Consider the following 22,896-nt stretch of genomic DNA (forward strand, 5'->3'; position numbering starts at 1 on the left):
AGAATGACTAGTTTAAGTATCAGGGCCCTTGTCAGGAATTGATGAACGCATGAAGTTGCCTTGTAATGAGTTGGATCATTGGTCCATCTAGCTCAGTATTGTCTATACTGACTGGCAGCAACACTCCAGGGTTTCAGAGAGGGGTCTTTCCTGGCCCTACCTGAAGATACCAAGGATTGGACCTGGTATACTATCATTAACCTATTGACCCTCCATAACAAAGAACTTTTACTAGCATAATGAAACTCCCAGTACAGTCAAAAGACACACATTTGCAGAAAATTAAGCCTTGTATGTAAAGACTTAAACTTCGCCTTAAAACTTACTTGAAGAAAGAATTCCATCAATAAATTCTTGTCTTGTTATTTTTCCATCTTGGTCTTTATCTATCCTCCTAAAGAAGTCCATGACTCGAGATTTTTTATGGTTCATCCACCGCATATATTTTTTCCGCCAAATATCAAAATCAAAGTTGGCAAATTCCCGCAGCTTGAGAAAAGAAAAAAATATATACAGGAGAACAATGTTTAGGTGTTTGGTTGGCCCATGATCCTACATTACTATGATGCCAAGACTCAGTACAGAAATTAATGATAGCTCCTTGCACAGTGTGGTTTGCAAATTGGAAACCAGTCTCAAGAAAATATGATCTCTCCCTCTGCATTTTTGCACAAATTTCCAGCTCCCTTCATCAGCTGTAATCATAGTTTAGCATTACATTGCACCGATGTTAACCATGATTGTAGATGTGAACCACAGTTCACAGTTCACATCTTAACCAGGATTTGAAACCAGGGTATGAAGTGGGCTTGCACACCCTCCTGAAGAGAGGACTTGGTTAGCATTAATTACAGCTACTGTCAGTGTACGTTACCCTAAACCATGGTTCATGCTGACAAGAGGAGTGAGAAAAAGTGGATTTTCCACTCTGAAAAGTGGATGATGAGCTTTGAAAAGAGGATGACAGAGGGAAAGGTAGCACACATCTCAGAGGATGGCTCCCATCTCACAAACCAGTATCCCATCTACCCCAGATCTGTGGTATGATGTACCTTTTCATTCCTACTCTCTGCTTAGGTCTGCTTCATACTCACAGTGATTCATACAGGTGCACAATCACAGGACCCAAAAAATCACAAATGGACCCTGTGATAAGGCATTTGTAGAAGTGGGTGTATTTCAGCCACACCGCACAAGCCCTTCAAAGTGGGGTTGTGCTGCATGATGGAAATGAGCAGTGTGGGGAGCTGCTCACACAAACTGGCATATCCATCAGTTGTGTTATGAGCACCCCACACATGGGTGGCTGAATATATGAAGAAGGCCAGCGAGTGTTTTATCATTTAAATACATGCTGATCTGTGATTCCATTGAATGTTTATGAATTAATTTTATGTAATATTAAAAGAGAATGCCAGTAGGCACAGTTTAATGGAAAAATCAAAATGCATCAAATAACTTGTATGCCATACATTACCCTCATAGGAAGGAATACTATCATCACATTTTCCCAGCACTTAGATGACTAGTAACAGTGCTCCCCTTTGTCTGTTTGGAAGAGCAGGGGCCACTTCCTACCCTCCACTATGCAAATGATGTAATTATGTGCTGGGCACTCATACTGACTTGAGTGATTTCTCTCCCTCAAAAGAGCAAGGGAGAAAATGCATGAGCTGGGGCTTCATGCAACCAGGTGTTGGAATGCAATGCTCAGCACATACATGCCATAATCATATGCATGATGGAGGGAAAGGATGTCCACTCTCTCTGCCATCTTGCCCAATAGGAGTACTCTTGCTTGCAATGATGAACCAGGAACCAGCTTAGTTATAGGAAACATGGTTGTTTTTCTATTTGCTATTTACTGACCTCTTCTAGTCGATCCAAAGCATCATTAAGTTTCCTTCTTCTTTCCAGGGCCAGAAGCCAGACCTGCTGCCATTTGCTGACTAACAGGATCACCCGTGGATTCTTGGTTTCAATCTGGGTCTGTGCGCCTGAGGGATATATGCTTGGCGTGGGGGAACGCTTTCCTGTTAAAATACAGAAAATGTATCACTTTCCTGCTTCTCTTTATGCTTTTCAAAACAATATAAAGGATAAAGCAGCATTTTAAACATCTCAGTTTAAAAGGACAGTTTCATTCTGGGTACAGAAAGGAGAGAGAAGCCCAAAAGCTATGAGGTCCAGGTGGCATGTCTCAGGAAAGCAGAGTTTGCCTTAGGTAACAAATTGCCGACCCCATCAAAAATAAGTTAAAGCCAACGTCTGATGTAAGAGGAGGCAATTTTACTCTAACAGTTTATCAACAACCACTTATAGACTAAAGGCGATGATACATGTGATGCTCCTCCTTTCCAGCTATGAGTTCATTACTTACTTCCTCCTCTTCCTTTATCCAGGACAGGAATATGAGACTGGACTGGAGCAGATTCAGCCGCTTTCCTTTTATGCGTCTTAGTAACTTTATCCACATCAGGCTGTTTTCTGGTCATTTCCTCCATGAATGTCTGCAATTAAATGGTGGTTGCTTTGGCTAACAATGCACAGGAATAACTCACAACATGCCCACTTAGGGGAAGCACAGCGCCTCTGATCCAGATGTCTGTGGGATCTCTCATGTGCATCTATTTTCACACATTACTTATTCTGATGCCTACATTAATATCTAATGCTGGATAAAACATTACCTTTAAAACACCTGAAAGGCAACATGAGTCTCTTGCCTGCTGTGATCATGAGGATCAAGACAGTACTACAGGCAGCAGCTTCCTGAACCACATACAAGTGTTTAAAAACGATAATTTATGCCACCATTCAAGTGGCATGTTTCCTTCCAATATGGATATTAATCTCATGTCACAAAGAAGAAAAGTGAAATCTCTCTAATATAGCAGCTTTCAAATAAGGGTTATAACTAATTTATCTTCTATGGAGGGAATACATGCTCCTATTTATTATTATTTGTTTGTTTTCAAATTTGTAGACAGCCCCAAACTTTTTTTAAAAAGTTGTCAGAGATGGAGAGGCTTCTTATTTCAGCAGGCAATGCATTCCAGTGTCTCGTGGTAGCAAGAGAAGGTCCATCCCTGTGTCACCACCAGAAGAGCCAGTAGCAACTGAAGATGAACCTCTCTTGATCTCAATGGGTTGTGGGACTCATGGTGAAAAAGACATTCTCTTACCCAAGGCCTAAGCCATTTAGGGCTTCATAGGTTAAAACCAGCACCTTGTATTTTGCTCGGAAACTTATCAGCAGCCAGTGTAGCTCTTTCAACACTGGAGTAATAAGGTCTCCTCGAGATGACCAAGAGACCAACCTGGCTGCCACATTCTGTACCAACTGCATTTTCCACACAATGTACAAAGGCAGCCACACAAAGAACAAATTACAGTAGTTAAGTCTGGAGGTGACCAGCATTTGTACCACTGTTCTGAGGTCAATTATCTCAACAAATGGATGCAGCTGCCATATAAGCAGAAGCTGATAGAAAGCACCACTGGCCACCAGTGTTTCCTCCAACAGGGATTCCCAGATGTTGTTGACTACAACTCCAGAATTCCCAAGCAAAAGATCCCAAGCAGCTGGGGATTTTGGGAGTTGAAGTCAACAACATCTGGGAATCCCTGTTAGAGGCAACACTGCTGGCCACCACCTCAACCTGGGATGCCAGGGAGAGGTCTGGATCCAGTAGCACCCCAAGACTGCATACCTGTTCCTTCTGTGTGACCCCATCCAGAACCAGTAGATCAAAATGATATCCTGAGTTCCAACCCCACACAATAAGTACCACAGTCTTATCTGGATTCAGTCTGAGTTTGTTATCCCTCATCCAGCCCATTTATTTAGCACATTTGTATATTGCCTACTACTGAAGTCTCTAGGCAGTTTACAACTTCCACCAGACAAGCATTCAGGGAGGTCATGCCTTCTCCTGATGATGTTGACATGGAGAAATAGATTTGGGAGTCATCAGCATTTATTATTTATTTATATATTTATTAAAACTTTCTTGTATATCACCTCCTCCAAAGACTTTGGCGGTGAACAATAACAGCAGCAATAATTTTTAAAAATTAAAGGGTAGAAGCCTGGTGAAAAAGGTAGGTCTTGAGAAGAGCCTTGAAAGCCACCAAGGAGAGGGCTGAATGAATCTGGGGGGAAAGGGTGTTCCAAAGAAGAGGGGCAGCAACAAAGAAGGCCCTCCTATGGGCCCACTACATTAGAGCCTGGGACACTAAGGAGGACCAAATGAGAAGACCTCACAGGACGGGATACAACTGGCCGAGAGAGGTGATCCCGGAGATATACAGGTACTAAGCCCATAAGGGTTTTGTGGGTGAGAACCAGCACTTTAAATTGGACCCGGAAGCGAACAGACAATCAGTGCAGCGACCATAAAAGAGGTGTAACACTATAAAATCTATAGCCGCACATGAGGAGCTGGGCCACTGCATTCTGGACTAGTTGAAGCTTCTGAATTGTTTCCAAAGGCAACCCTAGGTAGAGCGCATTACAGTAATCCAAGCAAGAGGTAGCAAAGGCATGAGTTACTGTTGCCAGGGCCTGCCAGTCGAGAAAAGTCCATAACTGGTGAACCAGCCAAAGTTGGGCAAAGGCACCCCTGGCCACGGCCTCCACCTGCTGTTCAAGCAGGAGCCACGAGTCCAGAAAGACCCCCAGATCACAAACCATCTCTCTCAAGGGAAGCGCCACCCCATCAAGAGATAAACTCACACATGGCAATTGGCCAGAACACAAACTGAACAACAGCGTTCTTGGAGGGATTGAGCCTGAGCTTGTTTTGGCTCATCCAGGTTCTGACAGCCTCTAGGCACTGAGCCAGCACATGAACGGCATCACCTGTTTGGCCAGGGGTAGAGATATAAAGCAGAGTATCATCAGCATATGGATGAGAACCTACTCAAAATGACAGATGACCAGGCCCAGTGGCTTCATGTAGATGTTAAAGAGAACAGGAGCAAGGACTGAGCCCTGTGGAACCCCAAAACAAAGGGGCCAGAGCGCAGAATACTCACCGCCAATCAACACCAACTGGAATCACCCAGTGAGATAGGACCGGAACCACTGAAGAACAGTGCCTCCAAAGCCCAGCCCACCTAGGCGTTCCAGAAGGATAGCATGGTTGATGGTATCGAAAGCTGCTGAGAGATCAAGAAGAACCAAGAGAGGTGCACTTCCCACATCAAGGTTATAATAAAGGTCATCCAACAGGGTGACCAATGCTGTTTCACTGCTGTGCTGTGGCCTGAAACTTGACTGGCAAGGGTCCAGAAAATCAGAACCAAAAAAAGTCCTCCAGGACTCTCACCAACTGAGCACAAACCACCTTCTCCAAAATCTTACCAAGAAAAGGAAGACTGGAGATCGGACAATAGTTATCCAGAATGTCAGGGTTGAGAGAAGGCTTCTTTAGGAGAAGGTAGACTCTTTCAGCCTCTTTCAGGGCTGATGGAACAAAGCCCTCCTGAAGAGAAGAATTGTCTCCCAAAGCCAGGAAATAATATTCCCCCTTGCAGCCCTAATGAGCCAGGAGGTGCAAGGGTCCAGCCTAGAGGTTGCTGTGCCCATGTTGGCGAGAATCCTGTTCACATCATCAGCCTCAACAAGCTCAAAGGTATCCCAGACAGTATCACAAGACACAGTCTCTATTACCTCAACGGATACTGAGCAACTGGAGTCCAACTCTGACTGAAGGCAAGCAACTTTATCAGTAAAAAACCTGGCAAGCATGTCAAAGCAGCCAGATGGAAGATCACCAGAATCATCCCTTCCCAGCAAAGAGTGGATGATTCAGAAAAGCGCTGCTGGACGGGAATCTGCTGGAGCAATAAGTGTAGAGAAATGAGCAGATTTCGCCACCCTTATCACCACTGTATACTCCCAAACATGGGCAAGCAACCATGCTCGGTTAGCTTCTGACTTAGTATTACTCCAGCAGCGCTCTAGGTGTCTTTTGGCTTGCTTCATCTTTCGAAGTTCCTCAGAGAACCAAGGAAGTTGAGATCCACAAGCCCTAAGAAGCCTCTTGGGAGCAATCTCGTCAAGTACCCTCGTAACCCTGATGTTCCAGGCCTCAACGAGTAGCGCTGACGAGTTGTCTACCAGATTGCTGGGAAACTCACCAAGCGCCCTCAGAAAACCATCAGGATCCATAAGGCGCCTGGGGTGGACCATCCAAATAGGTCCATTGCCCATGTGAAGGGAATGAGTGGCAGTGATCTGCAAATGAATTAGGGAGTGATCAGAGCACGGCAAAGGACAGATGGATAAGTCCCCCATTTTAAGATCACATTGCCACTGCTCCGAGACAAAAAACAGGTCTGAAGTGTGATCGCCAACATGAGTCGAGCCAGAGATAAGTTGCGACAAGCCCATGGCTGCCATGGAGGCCATGAAATCCCAGGCCATCATCGAACCCTTGCCCAGGGCTGACGGGATGAAATCTCCCAGAATAAAAAACCTGGGGTTCACAACCAGCAGGCTCGCAACAAGGTCAAGAAGCTCAGGAAGGGCTAAGGCCGGGCAGTGGGGCAATCGGTACACAAGCAATGGCCCAAGCTTATCGCAAAGACCCAGCATCATGAAAAGGCACTCACAACCTGCTGCCTGTAGGTTTAACTGAATAGGAATTCAATGTGAGATTTTCCCTATAAATCACTGCCACTCCGCCTCCCCAACCAAGGCCTCGTGGGCGATGGAACACATGGAAACCTGGCAGACAGATCTCAGATAAGGCAACATAACCATCACGGCCCAGCCAAGTTTCCGTAATACAAACCAGTTTGGCCCGCTCCTCCATAACAAGATCAAAGATGGAAGAGGTCTTGTTGCGAACCAACCTGGCATTGAAAAGCAGCAACCCAAGACATTGAGAACCAGCAATCCAGTCACCTGGTCCCAGGGAAAAGGAAGGAAGGTCAGAAGCAGAAACCTGGCACAGATTGCAGGGATTGCTACACCTAAGCTGACTAACCAGTCTCCTCACGCCATACCTCCCCCCACAAATCCCAACACTGTGGGAATAGGCTGTCCCAAATCTCCCACCTCAGATAGCTCCAAACCATTACCCATTATGATAACACCCCAGAGTAAAACCTCCTGATGATCTCTCCCAGCAGTTTCATGTATATGTTAAGAAGCATTGATGACAGTATGGAGCACTAGATGACACCATATAAAAGTTCAGATCTTGAAGAGCAACAGTCTCCAAGGGACACCATCTGGAATCTGCCTGAGAGAAAGAAGCAGAACCACTGCAAAGCAGTGCTTCCACTCCCAACCCCCTCAGATGGTTCCAGAAGGATACCATGGTCAATAGTATCGAAAGCCGCTGAGATATCCAAAAGGACCAAAACCACACTCCCCCTGCCAATTCCTAATTGGAGATCATCCATCAGGCTGACCAAGGCAGTCTCCACCCCATAGCCTACCCGAAAACCAGTTTGAAACAGGTCTAGACAGTTTCCTCCAATACTGGTTGGAACTGGGAAGCCACCACCCTCTCTTTTACTTTGCCAAGCCACAGAAGGTTGGAGACAGGTCTATAGTTGCTTAACTCTGAAGGATCAAATGCAGACTTCTTCAGAAGAGGTCTAATGATTGCCTCCTTAAGACAAGGAGGCATCCTGTCCTTTCTCAGATAAGCATTTATACTATCTACCAGACCTTCTACAACAACCCCCCTGCCTGATAGTATGAGCCATGTTGGACAAGGGTCAAGAGAACAGGTGGTAGGCCACACCATTCCAAGCAGCTTGTCCACATCTTCAGGAGTCACAAACTGAAACTGATCCAGCCTAACCACATAAGAGGAGTTGCTGGACACATCCACATCAGACCCTGCTGTAAATGTGGGGTTTGAGTCTGACAGCCTGAATACGAGATATTTTATCCACAAATAACTCATTAAGAACATCACAGCGGGTAACTGATGGTTCCAAATTCTGATTCAATAGAGTGGGGGCATGTACTAGCCCTCTCAAACCTGAACAACTCTGCTGCACATGAGATTGGGGATGCAAAACGGGCAGAAAATAATCACCTTTTTTGCCACATATCATGCCTAAGCATTGATCTTCAAATGCACTCTATGTTGTAACCTGTCAGATTTGACTAAAGTCTTTCTCCACTTGTGCTCCAGTTATCTACTTTGCTGCTTCAGCCTCTGGATTTCTTCTGTATACAAAGAGGCCTATTTTGAAATGGGTCAGAACATTCATGTCAACTGCTCTGGTGAGTTGGCTGTTCCAATTCCCCACTACAGCATCAACAGGATCACCGGCAGAGCCAATATTAAATCCTTCCAAGGCTTCTTGGAATCCTACTGGATCCAATAACCTTCTTGGGAGGACCAGCCTAATAGGCCCCTCACCCCTGCGGAGGTGGTTGTAAGTCCAACCTTAGCCAGATGGTGGGCCGTCCATAACAATGGGGAAATCACAGGAGTACCCACCCACGTCCCCTCACTTGCTCCTCAACGGAGTACCCTGGAGGAAGAAGCTCAGATCAATTTTTGCTTTGATCTGAGCACTGGTAGGATACAATCAAAAAGAAACATTTAATTAATCAGTTAACTAAAAGGTATTGCTGTTTGATCACATGATCAAGATATTATTTTTGTTTCTTTAAGAATTTGTCCCACCTGCCCTTCCACTTCATACAAATGTTGAAGATGATTGTCCTGATCCTAAGAGTACAATGTCATAGAAACTGTTCACTTACCTGATGTTCAGCTATGAGTGCCTTGACATCATCAATCTCCTGAGGAATGACCTCCTTGTCCTTTTCAGTAAGTGTGGTCTCTGCCCATTGAAGCCAGGACAATAATGCTTCCAACAACTCCTGATTAGCGATAAGTGCAGCCAGGGCTCCTGCCAATCTCTGCTGGTGTTGCTTTGCCCATGCTAACACCTTGAAAGGAAGAGCATGCATGATAACTTCCACACTAGTTGCCCATTCACACAATTAAACCAGCATTTCTGCCCTCCCATCCCTCTGTTGCTAAACACATTTGGCTTCATTATCAGAAGGCTGATGAGCACACATGTTGCCAAGCTGTCAAGAGTACAACCAGAAATGCTGCATTTCAGAAAGGGACAGAGCAGACAACTACCATGACAGTCACTGCTCTTTTAACTGCAAACCAAGGGTTTCATGCAGCACAAAACTGTTGTATACCATTGCTGTGTTTGGTGAACAGAAATTTAATATGAGACAACCTTTTCAGAAAATTCATCCACTGCTCCTTTATAATACTGCACACATTGGGACTTACCTCCAAGGAATCTAGAATAATTCACTTTTTAAGAGCAGTGCATGTACTGTGTACACAGTTATAATCAAGGAGCACCTCTATATACTGGATATAATTAGATCCAGACTAAGTCAAGTAAAGACTAAGTCTCACTGAAATTAATGGAAAGTTCATCATGAGTAAATTGTCATACTGTTTTCAATGGCGCTTAGTGATCATTTAACTAGTCTGGATTAGGGGTGTGCACGGATCAGTTCGGAGGCCATTCTACTGGCCTCCGAACCGGTCTGGAGAAGGGGTGGTTTTGGTTCGGGAGGGTTAGGGTGGGGGGTTCCATTAAGGGCGGGGGGGCTTTACTTACCCCTCCCGCCCTTTCCCGCGTTGGCGCCGTAAATATTGTAAGAAATCCGGGCGGCAAGATCCCTCGCCGCCCGCTTCTATTACCAATTATGGCTCTGCTCCTCGGAATTTTAAACATCGGGGGGCGGCAGGGTGCTTCCCTGCCGCCCCCTCGAAGCCCCCTGCTGCCGCTGAAGCCCCTTTAAATCTCGCCCGGACCGGAGATTACGGTGGAGAAACCGCGCTCGGGCGGGCGGCAGCGAGACGTCTGTCCGCCCGCCCGCTCCCTGCCTTGCCGACTGCAAAGTCCGGGGAGCCTTCTGCACATGCGTGAAGAAGGCTTCCTAGTTCCTTCTTCGCGCGTGCGCAGAAGGCTCCCTGCACTTTGCACTCGGCAAGGCAGGGAGCGGGCGGGCGGACGGACGTCTCGCTGTCGCCCGCCTGAGCGCGGTTTCTCCACCGTAATCTCTGGTCCGGGCGAGATTTAAAGGGGCTTCAGCGGCAGCAGGGGGCTTCGAGGGGGTGGCAGGGAAGCACCCTGCCGCCCCCCGATGTTTAAAATTCCGAGGAGCAGAGCCATAATTGGTAATAGAAGCGGGCGGCGAGGGATCTTGCCGCCCGGATTTCTTACAATATTTACGGCGCCAACGCGGGAAAGGGCGGGAGGGGTAAGTAAAGCCCCCCCGCCCTTAATGGAACCCCCCACCCCAGCACCGAACCGCAGCTCCGCGGTCCGGTGCACATGACTAGTCTGGATGCTCTCTATAGCTATTTGCCAAAGGTAACAACTGAGGACCACTGATGATGCCACCTTTTAAAGACAATGTGGAAAGCACAGGGTAGAAAGACTGACACTTGCAGAAGAAAAGTGTTATGCTCTTCAGATCAGTTTCTGGAAGCCTTCAGAATGTTCTGAGATATAGATTTCTGTTATTTTTCCTACTTTACATCTGGGCACATTTTAAGAGACAGGTATGCATGCCCATGTCTCTGAACATTAGCATATGAAGCAGACATATTACCACTAGTTTCATGGACCTTTTCTTGTACTAGGCAAAAAGGGTTTGCACTAACAAATCTGACCAAAAAAAAAGGGGAGCTTGTATTATTACTGCAATTACTATTACAATTATAATAGCTCGCATGTCCTGGAGTGTAACACAGGCAGTGCAAGACTCACTTGCACTGCTGTGGGACTCTAAAATACGCAACAGTGCTGCTGCGCATGAGTGCAGTAGCAGGACTGCTGACTCTTGCATGAAGTGCGCAAGTTCAGTTATTCCCAATGGAATCACATGCAGCGTGTGATCGCACAAGAGTCCCAGTCCCTGTACTGCCCCCTTGTGCAGCACTGTTGCTGCATGTTTTAGAGCCCCATGGTGGCACAGGAGGGTCTGGCTCCACCCATGTTTTGCCGTGGGCCATATAAGTTACAATTATTATGAAATACCAGTAACAGATTTCTTGGTCATAAAGTTGTTTCATTATTTTACAGTGCAATGTTTTGTTCTAATCCCACTTTAGTAGGGAGGGCAAGAGATTGCCCTTTAATGTAAACTGACATGGGTCTTGTTTTACTTCTCTTTACCTCTTTCTCACCACAAAGCTATAAAAGAAGAGTCAAAACTGGCCTATTATAGCTGACAGCATGGGTGTTAAATGCTTTTCGGCAGCTGGGTTGTTTCCTTGCAACAGCAGTAACAGCCTTCCTAATTGCCAGCCTTGTTCCTAGCTGCCAGACTGATTGTTACCACAAAGAACTGCTTGAGATGGACTGACCTCTTCAAATCTTGCCCTGATGATTGTTATCCAGTGCTTAATGGTCGTGATGGAGTCTGGGTGGCAGATAGCCAGGACCGCCTCTCCCATACCTGTGGCTTTATTTAGTTCAGCCTTTTTTTCTTCCAGTTTCTTCATGAATTCCTAAGGCAGAAACAGTGATTTCAATTAGGTGCTGGCATTAGTTCAAAGGAAATTTCAAGGAACTTCAGACTTGGCTAGCGATGTCAAAAAGAACAAATGCCTACACTGAATCATTCAACGCCTGAGCTGATTCAATGGCAGGGAGGAAGGGGAAGCCAAGCAATAGGAAAGCTCATCTTTTATTGTAAGGAAAGTTAAGATTTCTCTTTTTAAACTGCCAGCTAAGGTCTCTGTGCTTAGACTATGTGCTTAGCTAAGATAGGTGCTAGAACCTGCAACTCATTACTAATGCAATACGGCACATACATGAATAACAGACACAACCTTATGCAATTTTAAAAAATGAGATCACAGAACTTCATAAGACATCACTCCGTTGCTATAGCAAGTTAACAATGACTGGATTTGTCTCAGAAGACCCAGTCTTCTGATACTTTACTCTAACTCCCAGGACTCACTCAGAGGATGTTGAAGGAGAAACATGTAAGGAAATATCTTTAATCGGGCCAGTGCCTTCTCACTGAACTGTTCTAAAGATCCTTCATTCCACACTTAGACAACACCGTTTTAAGCTATAGATGTTATTGACTGGACCAAAGAGGAAACTATGTTTTGGGGACTTGGTTGGGTAGCTGAAATACACACACATTTATGTTGTTTGAGCAGGGCAAACAGCAGCTTGTGGGTGCAGGGCAGATTTAAGAGGGGAGATGCTGTGCCCCTTCCACAGTGGCTATTATTTTCAAATATTTAAAGAGAACTTTCAGGGGCTTTCAAGAGCAGATTTTGGGGGGGGGTGTAGGGGGAAGGGGGGTTGGCCAAAGTAACTCTTCCCCTTTCCTTACACAAATGGAACTTCTTCATTTGCAGAAATATTAGCTGAGATGTAACCTAGATCCTCAGTTGAATTTGAGAATACCTGCTGTGCTTTTCCCTCTGAATGGATCTCTTAAAGTCACCCGAGGCTCAATTTGGCCAAACTGAGCTTTGAAAGCATGGCTGAATTTGCCATCGTGTTGCATCTGAACTGACCCCCAGGCTTGTTTCTCAGCTTGTTGTAAGAGGCTCAGCACAGAGCAACTGAGAAATAGTTGTGGACTGGGTGAATCATGGAGGGAGGGGTCAAAGAAACCACTGACAGCAATACTCCGCTGCTGTTGTGTCATCCGCAGAGCAAATTCTCTGCTTGTTTTTGGAAGCTTGGTTGGAAGTTTCTGTGGCTCCGCATTTTGTCAGACAGGGCCCCAAAGTCTTTAACAGAAGCTTTGAACATTTTCATTGTAAATGCAAAGGGGGGATATAAATTCTAAAAATAAAATACAATGCAATGGCTAGCATCCAAAGCAAGGAACTGCATGTGGAATGAGCACTATTGTGCTAGCACAAGATAGAGGATTAGCTGCACTAAAAATGGGGATTGTGCAAGAGCGCTGTTAGCACAACACTAGTCTGGAACCCAGGCTCCAGACTTAGCACTACCAGAGTCCTTCTGCAAGAGGTTCGTTGCTCTAGATATCAGCCATTATTTTTCAATATATCTGCAACAGGTTTGCCTAGATACTTGCAAATTATGTATTTTATTCCACACTGGTAGAAAAATAAGATCCTACTAAGGTGGGCCAAGAATTTAAGAAGTTGTTACATTAACGTATACAATCTCACTGGTCATTTTCTCTACACCATCACAGACAGAAGTGTCTTTGCAGATTTTCCAAGTTCTAGACTGTGTTAAAATGTATCTTAACTCACAACTTCTATAGTTTATAATTTTGTAAAACAGCATTTGCATTTTAGAAATGGTTAGTGGGCTATTTATTTCTATGAATGTGTAGGCACTGCTCTTGGATTTTTTATTTTTTTTAATTCTTTTTCTTCAGTGAGAGGAAAGCCAAAGACAGCCATCTGGAGCCTGTTCAGAAGGGACGACAGTAAACAAGATCTACTCTTCTTCATCCCCAATATAACTGCTGGCAGCCTTTCCATGATCTCATTGTATGGGAACAGGAAAATGAAGACTAGCCAAAAAAAGGTAGAGCTGAGAGAGTAGAGCTCTGTAGAAAAATCATCTGATTGATAACATGCACTGTTACACCATTTTAGTAGGGTGGGGGCAATCCAACAGTCACATATATTGGCAAAATCCTGTTGAAAGCAACAAAATTGTGGGTGGAGCTGCATGGTTACTGCTGAAAAGAGCAACTGCACAAAACCTAAGTTCTTCCACTTGTGGACAGTTTTTTTTGTTTTGTTTTTTTTAAAATATTATTTAAACGGCCCCATAATGATGATGTTGATCCAGAGGTATTACAACTTCTTTTTAAAAAGATGGCACCTGCTAATAGACAGCTGCTGAGAAGAGTTCTGTTGTTTTTAAAAACAAGTTTCAAAATAATTTCTTAACGAAAAAAGATTAAAGAAATGGCTGCTCTCACCAATCAGTAAGCCTCTTAATCCCTGCAACTTTTCAAAATCTTATACCTCATCAAAACTTTGATGGAATATGCCACCCCACCCCGCTTTCACGGTCTATGAGTGGAGAGGTAACTTTTAGAAAATCATTTCACTTCAGCCCTATAAAGGGCCTGCATACCTGTGGCCCCACAAAGCTGAAAGCAGCCTATCAGACATGTATTTTGCAAAGCCTGGTAGGCACTTGGTAACCTAGTTAGGTTATCGTTTGTCATTTTAGGCAGCAGTGAAACAGCAGATGTATTGAACTCCTAATGGACTGCCACACATAACTCGGCAGGCTGCATTCACATGCTGGGTCATAAGCTGTACAAGCATGGTTTAAAACAGAATGGCACAATGGTTTTATTCCAGTCACCTGGCCTTAGCACTGGCACCAACAATATCAAACCAACAATTCCCCTGCTTGCTCCTTTCTCATGTAGCCCTTCCTGCTAGATGACACGTTCTGCCGGAAGTGAATATTTAGCCCACTAGGACAGTGATCTACCAAGAGTGTAGAGGCTGGTGAGCAGATATAAGGATATGCTAGAGGAATCCTGTTGAATTTCACTTGTAAGGATAGAGAGGAGGACATGCTTAGGGTATGGTGGTCTATGGCATGACGCCAGGGGTATGATGGAATCTACCACTGTCCAATAACTGTGTCTCTATGAACATGATGTGTTTTATTAGGGTTTGGGGAGCAAGCACTCAAGCATACATAACGTTCGAATAGCATATGTTGAGAATGTGCCAATTTTAAGGCATTTGAGTTGATTCAGTTATCAATTATGTGTGTAAAGCTTCAAGGCTAAATTTGCTGAAGACATCAGTCTGTGGAAAGATTCTGCTCCATGATTCCTCATTTCTAGGAAAGAAAATTAATTTTCATTGCCAGATACAAATAAGCCATAAATATCTTTATTTTACTCTTGCCTTCTCATAAATCCACTCTTAAGAGCCAGCACTGTCTCAGTTATCTTACTCACCCGATGCTGATCTATTAGTGCACGCAGTGCCTCTTCATCATCTGGGAGGACACCATGGAAACGAAGGGCCTGTTCAGCCTCAGCCAGCCATTCCAAAAGAACATGCACAACAGAGTGGAATTCTTCTGCCTGCATACATTGGGGGTGGGGAGAAGACTATGAAAGGGATCTGACAGAACAACTTACAATGCTGGATTCCTCCTATGAACAAGCTGTGCCCAGACAGGCAGAGTCGTTCATCATCCAGCAATGAAGGCACATTAACTTTCCATTTAAAAAGCTGACATATAGCACCTCACTATCATGACTGTAAAAATGTCATATGCTTAAAAAAACTGAAGGAAGCCCAAAGGCCTGTTTGTGCATGCTTTTAAATATATGATTGATAGCATATGTGTAAGGCGAATTAAGAGCAACTTGCTTTTGTACTGACAAGTTACAAAAGAGGTACTTTAACCTATTAGGTGGAGCAATGCTAATGAATGAGGCTAAGGGGAAAAACCATTAATTGAGGTCATATATAGACAAAAAAACTCCTTTCAGAGAGTTGGAAACAGTGTTGCTATTTTAAAGTGGTTATTTCCAGTGGTAGGGTATACACACCCATTCTCCTTTTGCAACTCTGTTTTGCAGATAGCAGTCATGTTCCAAGTAGTATCTGGGAAAGGCTGAATTTCGCTCCAAATCTACACATCTCTACACTTTGATGCAATTGTTATGTACACCCAATGCATAATGCTCATGATAAATAACACACTCTCCTCTCCTCACAACCCCACTCTCCCACCCATGGCTGCAGCAGTTCAGCAGATTTTATTAAAAGGTCTGTTTCCAAACGTGTTAAGTTATTCACATATCTGTACATGTTGCCCTGTAAAAAGGCTACATGACATCACGGGCTTGCGACGATCTCAACTGTGCAGGTGCGCCTCGCAGTTGAGACATTGGCCCGGACAGACCCAGCGTTGCTTCGGCCCCCGCCCCTGCCAGAGGAAGGGGGAAGAGATGAGAAGGACTGCTCCGCTCTCCCCCCCCCCCACCACAGCCACCCCTCAGCCGCAGTAATGATTTAAAAACAACAGAGGTTTAGTGAGGCGGGGGTGGTGTGGCCTCTAGAGGCCCCCAGCCCTGGCCATTTAACACCCCCCCCCCAGACCTTGGAGGAGGAGACTGGGTCCCCAAGGTCAGGGTTTAGACTGCCTCTGGGTGTGGCGCAGGAATGCAGTTGCACAACTTCATAAAGCAGTGTGCCCGTACTTGCACAATAGTACTTACCTTGTTTCCAATACGAGTAGCACTGTGCAACTGTGGCCAGACCATTTTGTGTAGTGGCACAACTGCACTCTTGTGCAACACCATCAGGGCTGGCTTCCACATGCACAGCAGCACCAGCTGATAAGGAACGCTGGCATTGCCTTGCACATCATTTGGGCCTCTGTTTCTTAATTCAGTTTGTTTTTCTAAACTTGATGTTGTGCTTAACTATACATTCATTCACCGCAAATTCTTTTAACCATATGCAGAGCCTGGTGGCATATGGAAGGCATGAACTAGGCCTTCCTATCTCCTCTTCATTTGCAATGCATTTGTGATACCCTATGAAAGCACTGCAGATCCCTCCACAGGCTGCACCTGACTGAATGTAGTGTGACGAGTTCATTTTTTCACCTGATGGAGTGCTTGCTCCAGCCGTGTTTGCTTGGAGACAGACAATGCACACACAGTCTCCCACCGAGTGCTGAGTTCCTGCATTTGGACCTTGACCCAGGAGGAATCATCCCGGCTGCCTTCTATCAGTTCTCGGGCAGAGCGCTTCAGAGCCTGGACGCTGCTTGTCCTCTTCCCCAGTTCCTTTTGGAAGACCTGAGCAACAGAAAGAGATTGTGTCCCTTCCAGTTAGCAACATATATACAATCTGCCTAACCATTCATCTGTAAAACATCTATTGCAACAATGAAGATTGTCAGCTTTCCCACTCATTCCCCAGTAGATCTGTCCATGCAATGGAATGTGCGCCCAAATACCCTGCCTCGCCTAAAAGGAATGGGGCAGATGGTGAAAAGCCACATGTGCACCACAGTCCCTACACCCAAGAGAAAAGGCCAGGGGTAAAAGACTAGGGCTGTGAAAAGAGAATGCTTATACTATTACCGGCAGCAGCAGTGGCTGTATTTGAGGAACATTTGGACTCGTTTTTAGTACTCTGTGGGCCTGAAATTATTGGAATTAAAATCTCTGTTAAACAACTTATAAAATAGCAACATTAGTGCTTTTCAGAGGAAACTAGTTCCCTGGAGCTTGCAAGGACTCTTCCTCTCCAGCCAATTTTTATACCACAGTCATGCGTTTTTCATCTACTGAATGGGCTCATGAATCTCCTTAAAAGTTACAAACTGACCCAACAGACATTCAGTCAAAATGTTTTGAGCAGCCGGATTTAAAATAATACGAAAATCACAGTAATTTTGATGCCATTACTTTGTGATTATCTATTAAGTTCATCACTAAATCAATGTCTCCGTGCACGGGCTGATCTTCCGCCAGCTGTGGTTCCACTTTGTAGAGCCAGTCTATGAGAGCCTGAAGAGCATCAGTAAATTGCCCAGAAAACAGCAGGGCTTCTTCCAGTTTGTTTTGTCTGAGGTGAGAAAACAAAAAGAGAGGCACAAACAGTGGAGAAAAGAAATAGCAATATGCTAATACCACCACCACAAAGCAAACCTGCTCTCAAAGTGCCCTTGAGAGCGGGCCCATAAAGCAAACCTGCTACTCAAAGAAAAGAAAAGGACTTTTTAAAAACAGTGGCTAGAAAAGGGAGCAATACTTCTGTATATTCTTATGAATGACTCTGTAGGGCATGACATTTGTAGGGCAAGACATGCATGAGTGGGCATGGTCATATGGAGGAAATTCAGTGGCACACATAAATCAACCCATGGAATGCTATAAAAGTTACAAGCATCCTAAAGAAACCCTCTCCGAGAGTGCTCTATTCCCATCATCCAGACCTTGCAGGGTCTAATTCGGCCTCTGTAGTATCCCTTCGCAAGACTCTTGTCACCTGGCCAAAGATTCCTGCAACTATGGTGCTACCAGTTAGCTTTCCCTTCCCACCAAGAGATGATGCTCCATGCCACCACATAGTGACATGCCCTGCCTCGGCCCCAAGCATGTCACTATCATGTTCTGCTGCTAGCCTCCCTTTCCTTTTGTCAAAGGGGAGGCTTCACACTGGTTTTCAGAGGTGACTTATAACAAACAACAAAGTGACAGTGTAATTACTTGATCTGTGTAATTCCTGAGTATCTCCTTTTAAAAACACCACCCCACAGTGCAGCTGCTGAGGTTGCAATCTGAAGTCAGACTAGGGTGTGGGTGGGTTAGAAAGAGAGGCTTTTTTGCCTTATAGAAAGAAGAGGCCCAGGCTGGAAGCTCTCATCATTAGCTTCTAAAAAGACCACCAAAGGCCTAAGAGCAGGGCTGCTCAGCTTTGGCCCTCCTGCAGCTGGTGGCCTACAATTCCCATAATCCCTGGCTATTCGCCATAGTGGCTGGGTATTATGGGAGTTGTAGTTCAAAAACAGCTGGGGGGCCTAAGTTGAGCAGGCCTGCCGAAGAGGCTCCTTCCCCACCTTTACTGGGGCTACTTAAGACCTGTGTGCCCTTGAGAGCGGGGCTGTCTTTTGCTTGGGGGGGGAGGGTTAAAGAGCTTGTAGGGGGCCCCCATAAGAAGTCAATATAATTCTGGCCCTGCCAAAAGAGTCTCTGTTTCTGCGCCCCCCATCCGATCCCCAGTGAGCCTTGGGTGATGATCCCCTAGCTCCCCACTTCAGACATAAAGGCAAGAAAGAAAAACCTAGGCCAGGGAGGTCGTGCCATCAGCTCCTGAGAGACCACTAATGGCCTAAAGTGTAACTCCTCTGTTTTTATCTTTTTTATTTTATAATTGTGAATTGTAAATTTCCTTCCCCCACCAGAAAGGCAGTAGATAAAACAAACCCTCTCATAATTTTTCCACTGAGAATCACTTCCCGCACCCCCCCCCCGCTTTGAACCCTGCTGGGGAAATATATGAGTACCCATATCTTTTCTGCTATGGGAATAAAAACTGTTGGGGGCAGATTTTCAATTTTTAAAAAGGGAGTGAGGAGCAAGGGTAAAGAAATCCTTCTTTCCTCTGGGCTGGTCTTTTGCTTCAGAGTGCAGACTTAGCAGTTGCAATTGGGGTGTGTGTGTTGTTCTTTTTTAAGTCCCTCAAAAGATTCACAGAACTAAAAGCAACATGTAATATTACCCTCAGGCCTTTTAGCTTAGAGCTTCTATCAGGTTGTTGACCAGGAGCAAATATAAATTGCCATAGTTAGAGAAAAGTAAACTGAATGATAATTCAGTTCCTTTATTACAATCACAGACCAGCACAAAACTGAGTGATGAAGGAGATAGTGCCCCTTCCACCCTTAACAATGGCTTTTGCTTAAAGGACATCCTTTAAATAAATAAGTCGTACAATTTTTTTTTTTGTTTTACCTTTCTACAGATTTTCCACAGACTGTATCCCATTTGTCTCTGAGTTCACTCAGCATATCATCCAGTTTCAGATTGTCATCAGCAAGTGAAGTTTTTTCTTTTAAGGAACGCCCACTTCTATTTGTGGTGTCGTACACAGAATGTTTGGCTCCAAGAGCTTTCTGGAAATCCTGTACAAGAAGGACATAATATGAAGCAAACAACACCAAAGGCCTAAACATATTTCATTATGCCTGAAGCCAAACACTTTCCCAAAGAAATCAAATTTATCAATGAAATCCCATGAAATGTAATTAAAGTTAAGTAAAGTGTGCCACTGAGTTGATGTCGACTCCTGGTGACCACAGAGCCATGTAGTTGTCTTTGGTAGAATACCATTGCCATCTCCCACACAGTATGAGATGATGCCTTTCAGCATCTTCCTATATCACTGCTGCCTGATATAGGTGTTTACCATAGTCTGGGAAATGTACCAGTGGGGATTCGAACTAGCAAGCTCTGGCTTGATAGTCAAGTCTTATTCCAGAAAATAATTCACTTATTCCAGAATATACTTGTGTGATATCACTGAAATCAATCAATCAATTGTTGACTTTAATGGAGACATTAAAAGAAGTTACGCCAAAAAAAAAAAAAAAGGCAGCAGGATCATGTGACAGCCCATCTATTTGGTCATATACAAAGCAATTACACCAAACCACTTATATTCAAACTAATTTAGTGCCTGTTAACTTAAATGGGTCAAAATAATCTTAAAGGCAGATACTGGCTTGTATGTATCAGAGTGAAGAAGCTGCATTGGATATTTATTTTCTATATTTTGTCATTAACAAAAGGAATGTGAGAAACCTCAGGATAGCTTACACCCTGCATATCAAGATGCTACTAAAGGAAACATCAAAAGGAACCCTACCAATATGAAGAGTGCTATCAAGATTCATATGCCAGCTTTTAGAGATGAATAATGAAATGAAATGAGATGTTTTGGTTTATATTTTTGCTATGGTCAGCTTCAGTGGCAATGTGAATAAAGGGTGTACCCAAGCTGTAATCATTTGATCACCCTTGTCAGTAACAAAGCCTACTTTCTCTTGATCATGGGAAACCTCATTCCCCCTCAAAGAGGCATTTATCCAGAAAACGTCAAAAGAGTATCTGCTTTGGGCATTTAATAAAAGCTGCATTACAGCCTTTGTCATAGAGTCACTAATAAAAAAGTGAAACATGTTTTCTCAGGACAAGCACAGAGAAGGGAGACAGCTGTGTAATCATTTCTGCACTGGTTTGCATAGCTTAACTAACACCACTATTCTGAGTGTGAATATAATGTATCCAGAAGGAATCAAATCCTCTGAATCTGAACCATTACTTTCCCTTTATTTTCCTTTATTTTAAATAAAGTTAGCTAGCTGCAGACTTTAAGAAAAAACACACTCTTGTTCTTTCTCAGGGGCTGTCTTTCTAAGATACACATACTCCAAACAAACCACAGGAAGAATCCTGCCAAACTTAAAGGACTTTAAAGTCCCACTAATTGCAATGGAAAACAGCTAAGCAAACACTTACATTGCTCTCATTGATATCTATAGTAGCGAAAAGTGCTTAGCTTTGGCAGGATCATGCTCCACATAAACAATTACAAATATTTTAATGCTTGACTATTTCTGTGCTTATATTCCCAAGCTTTCTCCTCTGAAACAGGCACTGCTATGATACCAAGCACAACGATGATGCTTTTGCTAGAAAGCATATAACAAAACATCTGCCAAAGAAACTTTGGGCAGAAAATATTAGATTCTGAGCCAAAGATAAGGTTTCAGTTCATTGATTTTTCAAGGACTAGATTGTGTCCAATTATACTCTAGAACAAAACTCACAAGATATTATAGCCAATTGGTCAAACACAACTAGCTTATCAATGGTATATATATATGAAATAAATGAGTGAAGCCCATAGGTAATATTATCACTAAAACATACCAATATTTTTTTTGAAGGTGCAAAAATGAACCACATGACCCAATCTTTCTTCCTACTACTGTGATTTCTAATTATAACATGTAATGAAGAACAAAAATGATTTAAAAGATAATATTTCCTCAAATCTTGGCAACATATTATAAGTATGAGACAGAGAACATGCTTATCTTTGTTGCTTCCTATTTTTGGCAGCAACATGCTCACTAAGAATGGAGCCAAATTATTCCACATATCATACACAGCTTAACTGATGTCCTCAATGTGAGATACCAAAGCCGCTAAAACCGTCAACAGTGGTTTGGTGGATTACTTCATAAGGATTGAAACACAAGAAATTCAGCAATATAAAGCATATAACCTGTAAACAACTTGATAAAAGAATTAGTTGGGGATTTGGGGAGGCTATTTTATGACTGTCCGTGTACTGGGAAGGAAAGGTAAGGTGATATTTTTTATTGGACAAGTAAGCATGTGCACACATTTAAGCTGGAAATCTTTTCTCTGAGCTGGTGTGAAAAGATACAAGATAACTACAGTAAATTCAAGGCAAACAGCCGCAATCAGCATATAAGCTTTTGTGACCCTGTGGGACAGTAGGATTTATCTAGCTAACCAGTTCAAAGTATGTCTCTATCACATTTTGGCCTTTGTGGGACAGTCATGGAATTCCTACACTGAAGGCAATAGCCCTATACCCCATATCATGGATAGTGGAGAAGGGGATTGCTGAAGGAAGATCAACAGATTCTTGGCATAGTTGGCCCCTATCGGGAGATAGGATCATAGATGTTCCAGTGCACCACTGAATGACTGGATGGAAGGGAAAACTGGCTATTTTAAAAACAAAATTTGGAGAAGCTTTTTGTCAATTCTGCCTTAGCACTAAGTTAAGTTAAGACTATACAGTCTAGAGACTAGTTGTTGCATGTGCATATGTGTTTGCATGAGTGTAAAATTGAGAAATTATCCCAGCCCACAGGAAGACAGAGACAAATCCCAGGGGATAAAGTGTGAGGTGCCCAGTCTGAGATTAGTTTTTATAGCTCCCTTTCCCCCAACCACAACAGCAAGTGATGTTGTCTTACTATGTTGCTCAACCTTGGGGCCAGTGTACCTGTTGGACTGCATTCGCCCATATAGGAACATAAGAAGCTGCCATATACTGAGTCAGACCATTGGTCCATCTAGCTCGGTATTGTCTACACACAGACGGGCAGCGGCTTCTCCAAGGCTGCAGGCAGGAATCTCTCTCAGCCCTATCTTGGAGATGCCAGAGAGGGAACTTGGAACCTTCTGCTCTTCCCAGAGTGGTTCCATCCCCTGATGGGAATATCTTACAGTGCTCACATGTGGTCTCCCATTCAAATGCAACCCGGGCGGACCCTGCTTAGCTAGGGGGACAAGTCATG

General features: G+C 44.0%; 1 protein-coding gene and 1 long non-coding RNA gene across 33 annotated transcripts in view; one reads left to right on the forward strand and one right to left on the reverse strand.

The window, feature by feature from the left end:
* DST (dystonin) overlaps positions 1 to 22,896 on the reverse strand; it is a 488,434-nt gene that overhangs the window by 23,411 nt on the left and 442,127 nt on the right. For all 32 annotated transcript variants that reach the window (XM_053286451.1, XM_053286446.1, XM_053286475.1 and 29 more), the window contains 9 exons: positions 19,508 to 19,677; positions 17,459 to 17,618; positions 16,649 to 16,843; positions 14,981 to 15,109; positions 11,397 to 11,540; positions 8,747 to 8,935; positions 2,381 to 2,510; positions 1,870 to 2,033; positions 327 to 489 (listed from right to left, as the gene is read on the reverse strand). In XM_053286451.1, coding sequence (XP_053142426.1) covers positions 327 to 489; positions 1,870 to 2,033; positions 2,381 to 2,510; positions 8,747 to 8,935; positions 11,397 to 11,540; positions 14,981 to 15,109; positions 16,649 to 16,843; positions 17,459 to 17,618; positions 19,508 to 19,677 — 1,444 coding nt within the window. The remainder of the gene's footprint in view (positions 1 to 326; positions 490 to 1,869; positions 2,034 to 2,380; positions 2,511 to 8,746; positions 8,936 to 11,396; positions 11,541 to 14,980; positions 15,110 to 16,648; positions 16,844 to 17,458; positions 17,619 to 19,507; positions 19,678 to 22,896) is intronic.
* On the forward strand, positions 11,974 to 20,558 carry LOC128340791 (uncharacterized). Its single transcript, XR_008313959.1, has 3 exons — positions 11,974 to 12,023; positions 13,418 to 13,569; positions 20,344 to 20,558. It is a non-coding gene; the product is annotated as an uncharacterized LOC128340791 (long non-coding RNA).

Source organism: Hemicordylus capensis, chromosome 1 (assembly GCF_027244095.1).
Source record: "Hemicordylus capensis ecotype Gifberg chromosome 1, rHemCap1.1.pri, whole genome shotgun sequence".
Lineage (NCBI taxonomy): Eukaryota > Metazoa > Chordata > Lepidosauria > Squamata > Cordylidae > Hemicordylus > Hemicordylus capensis.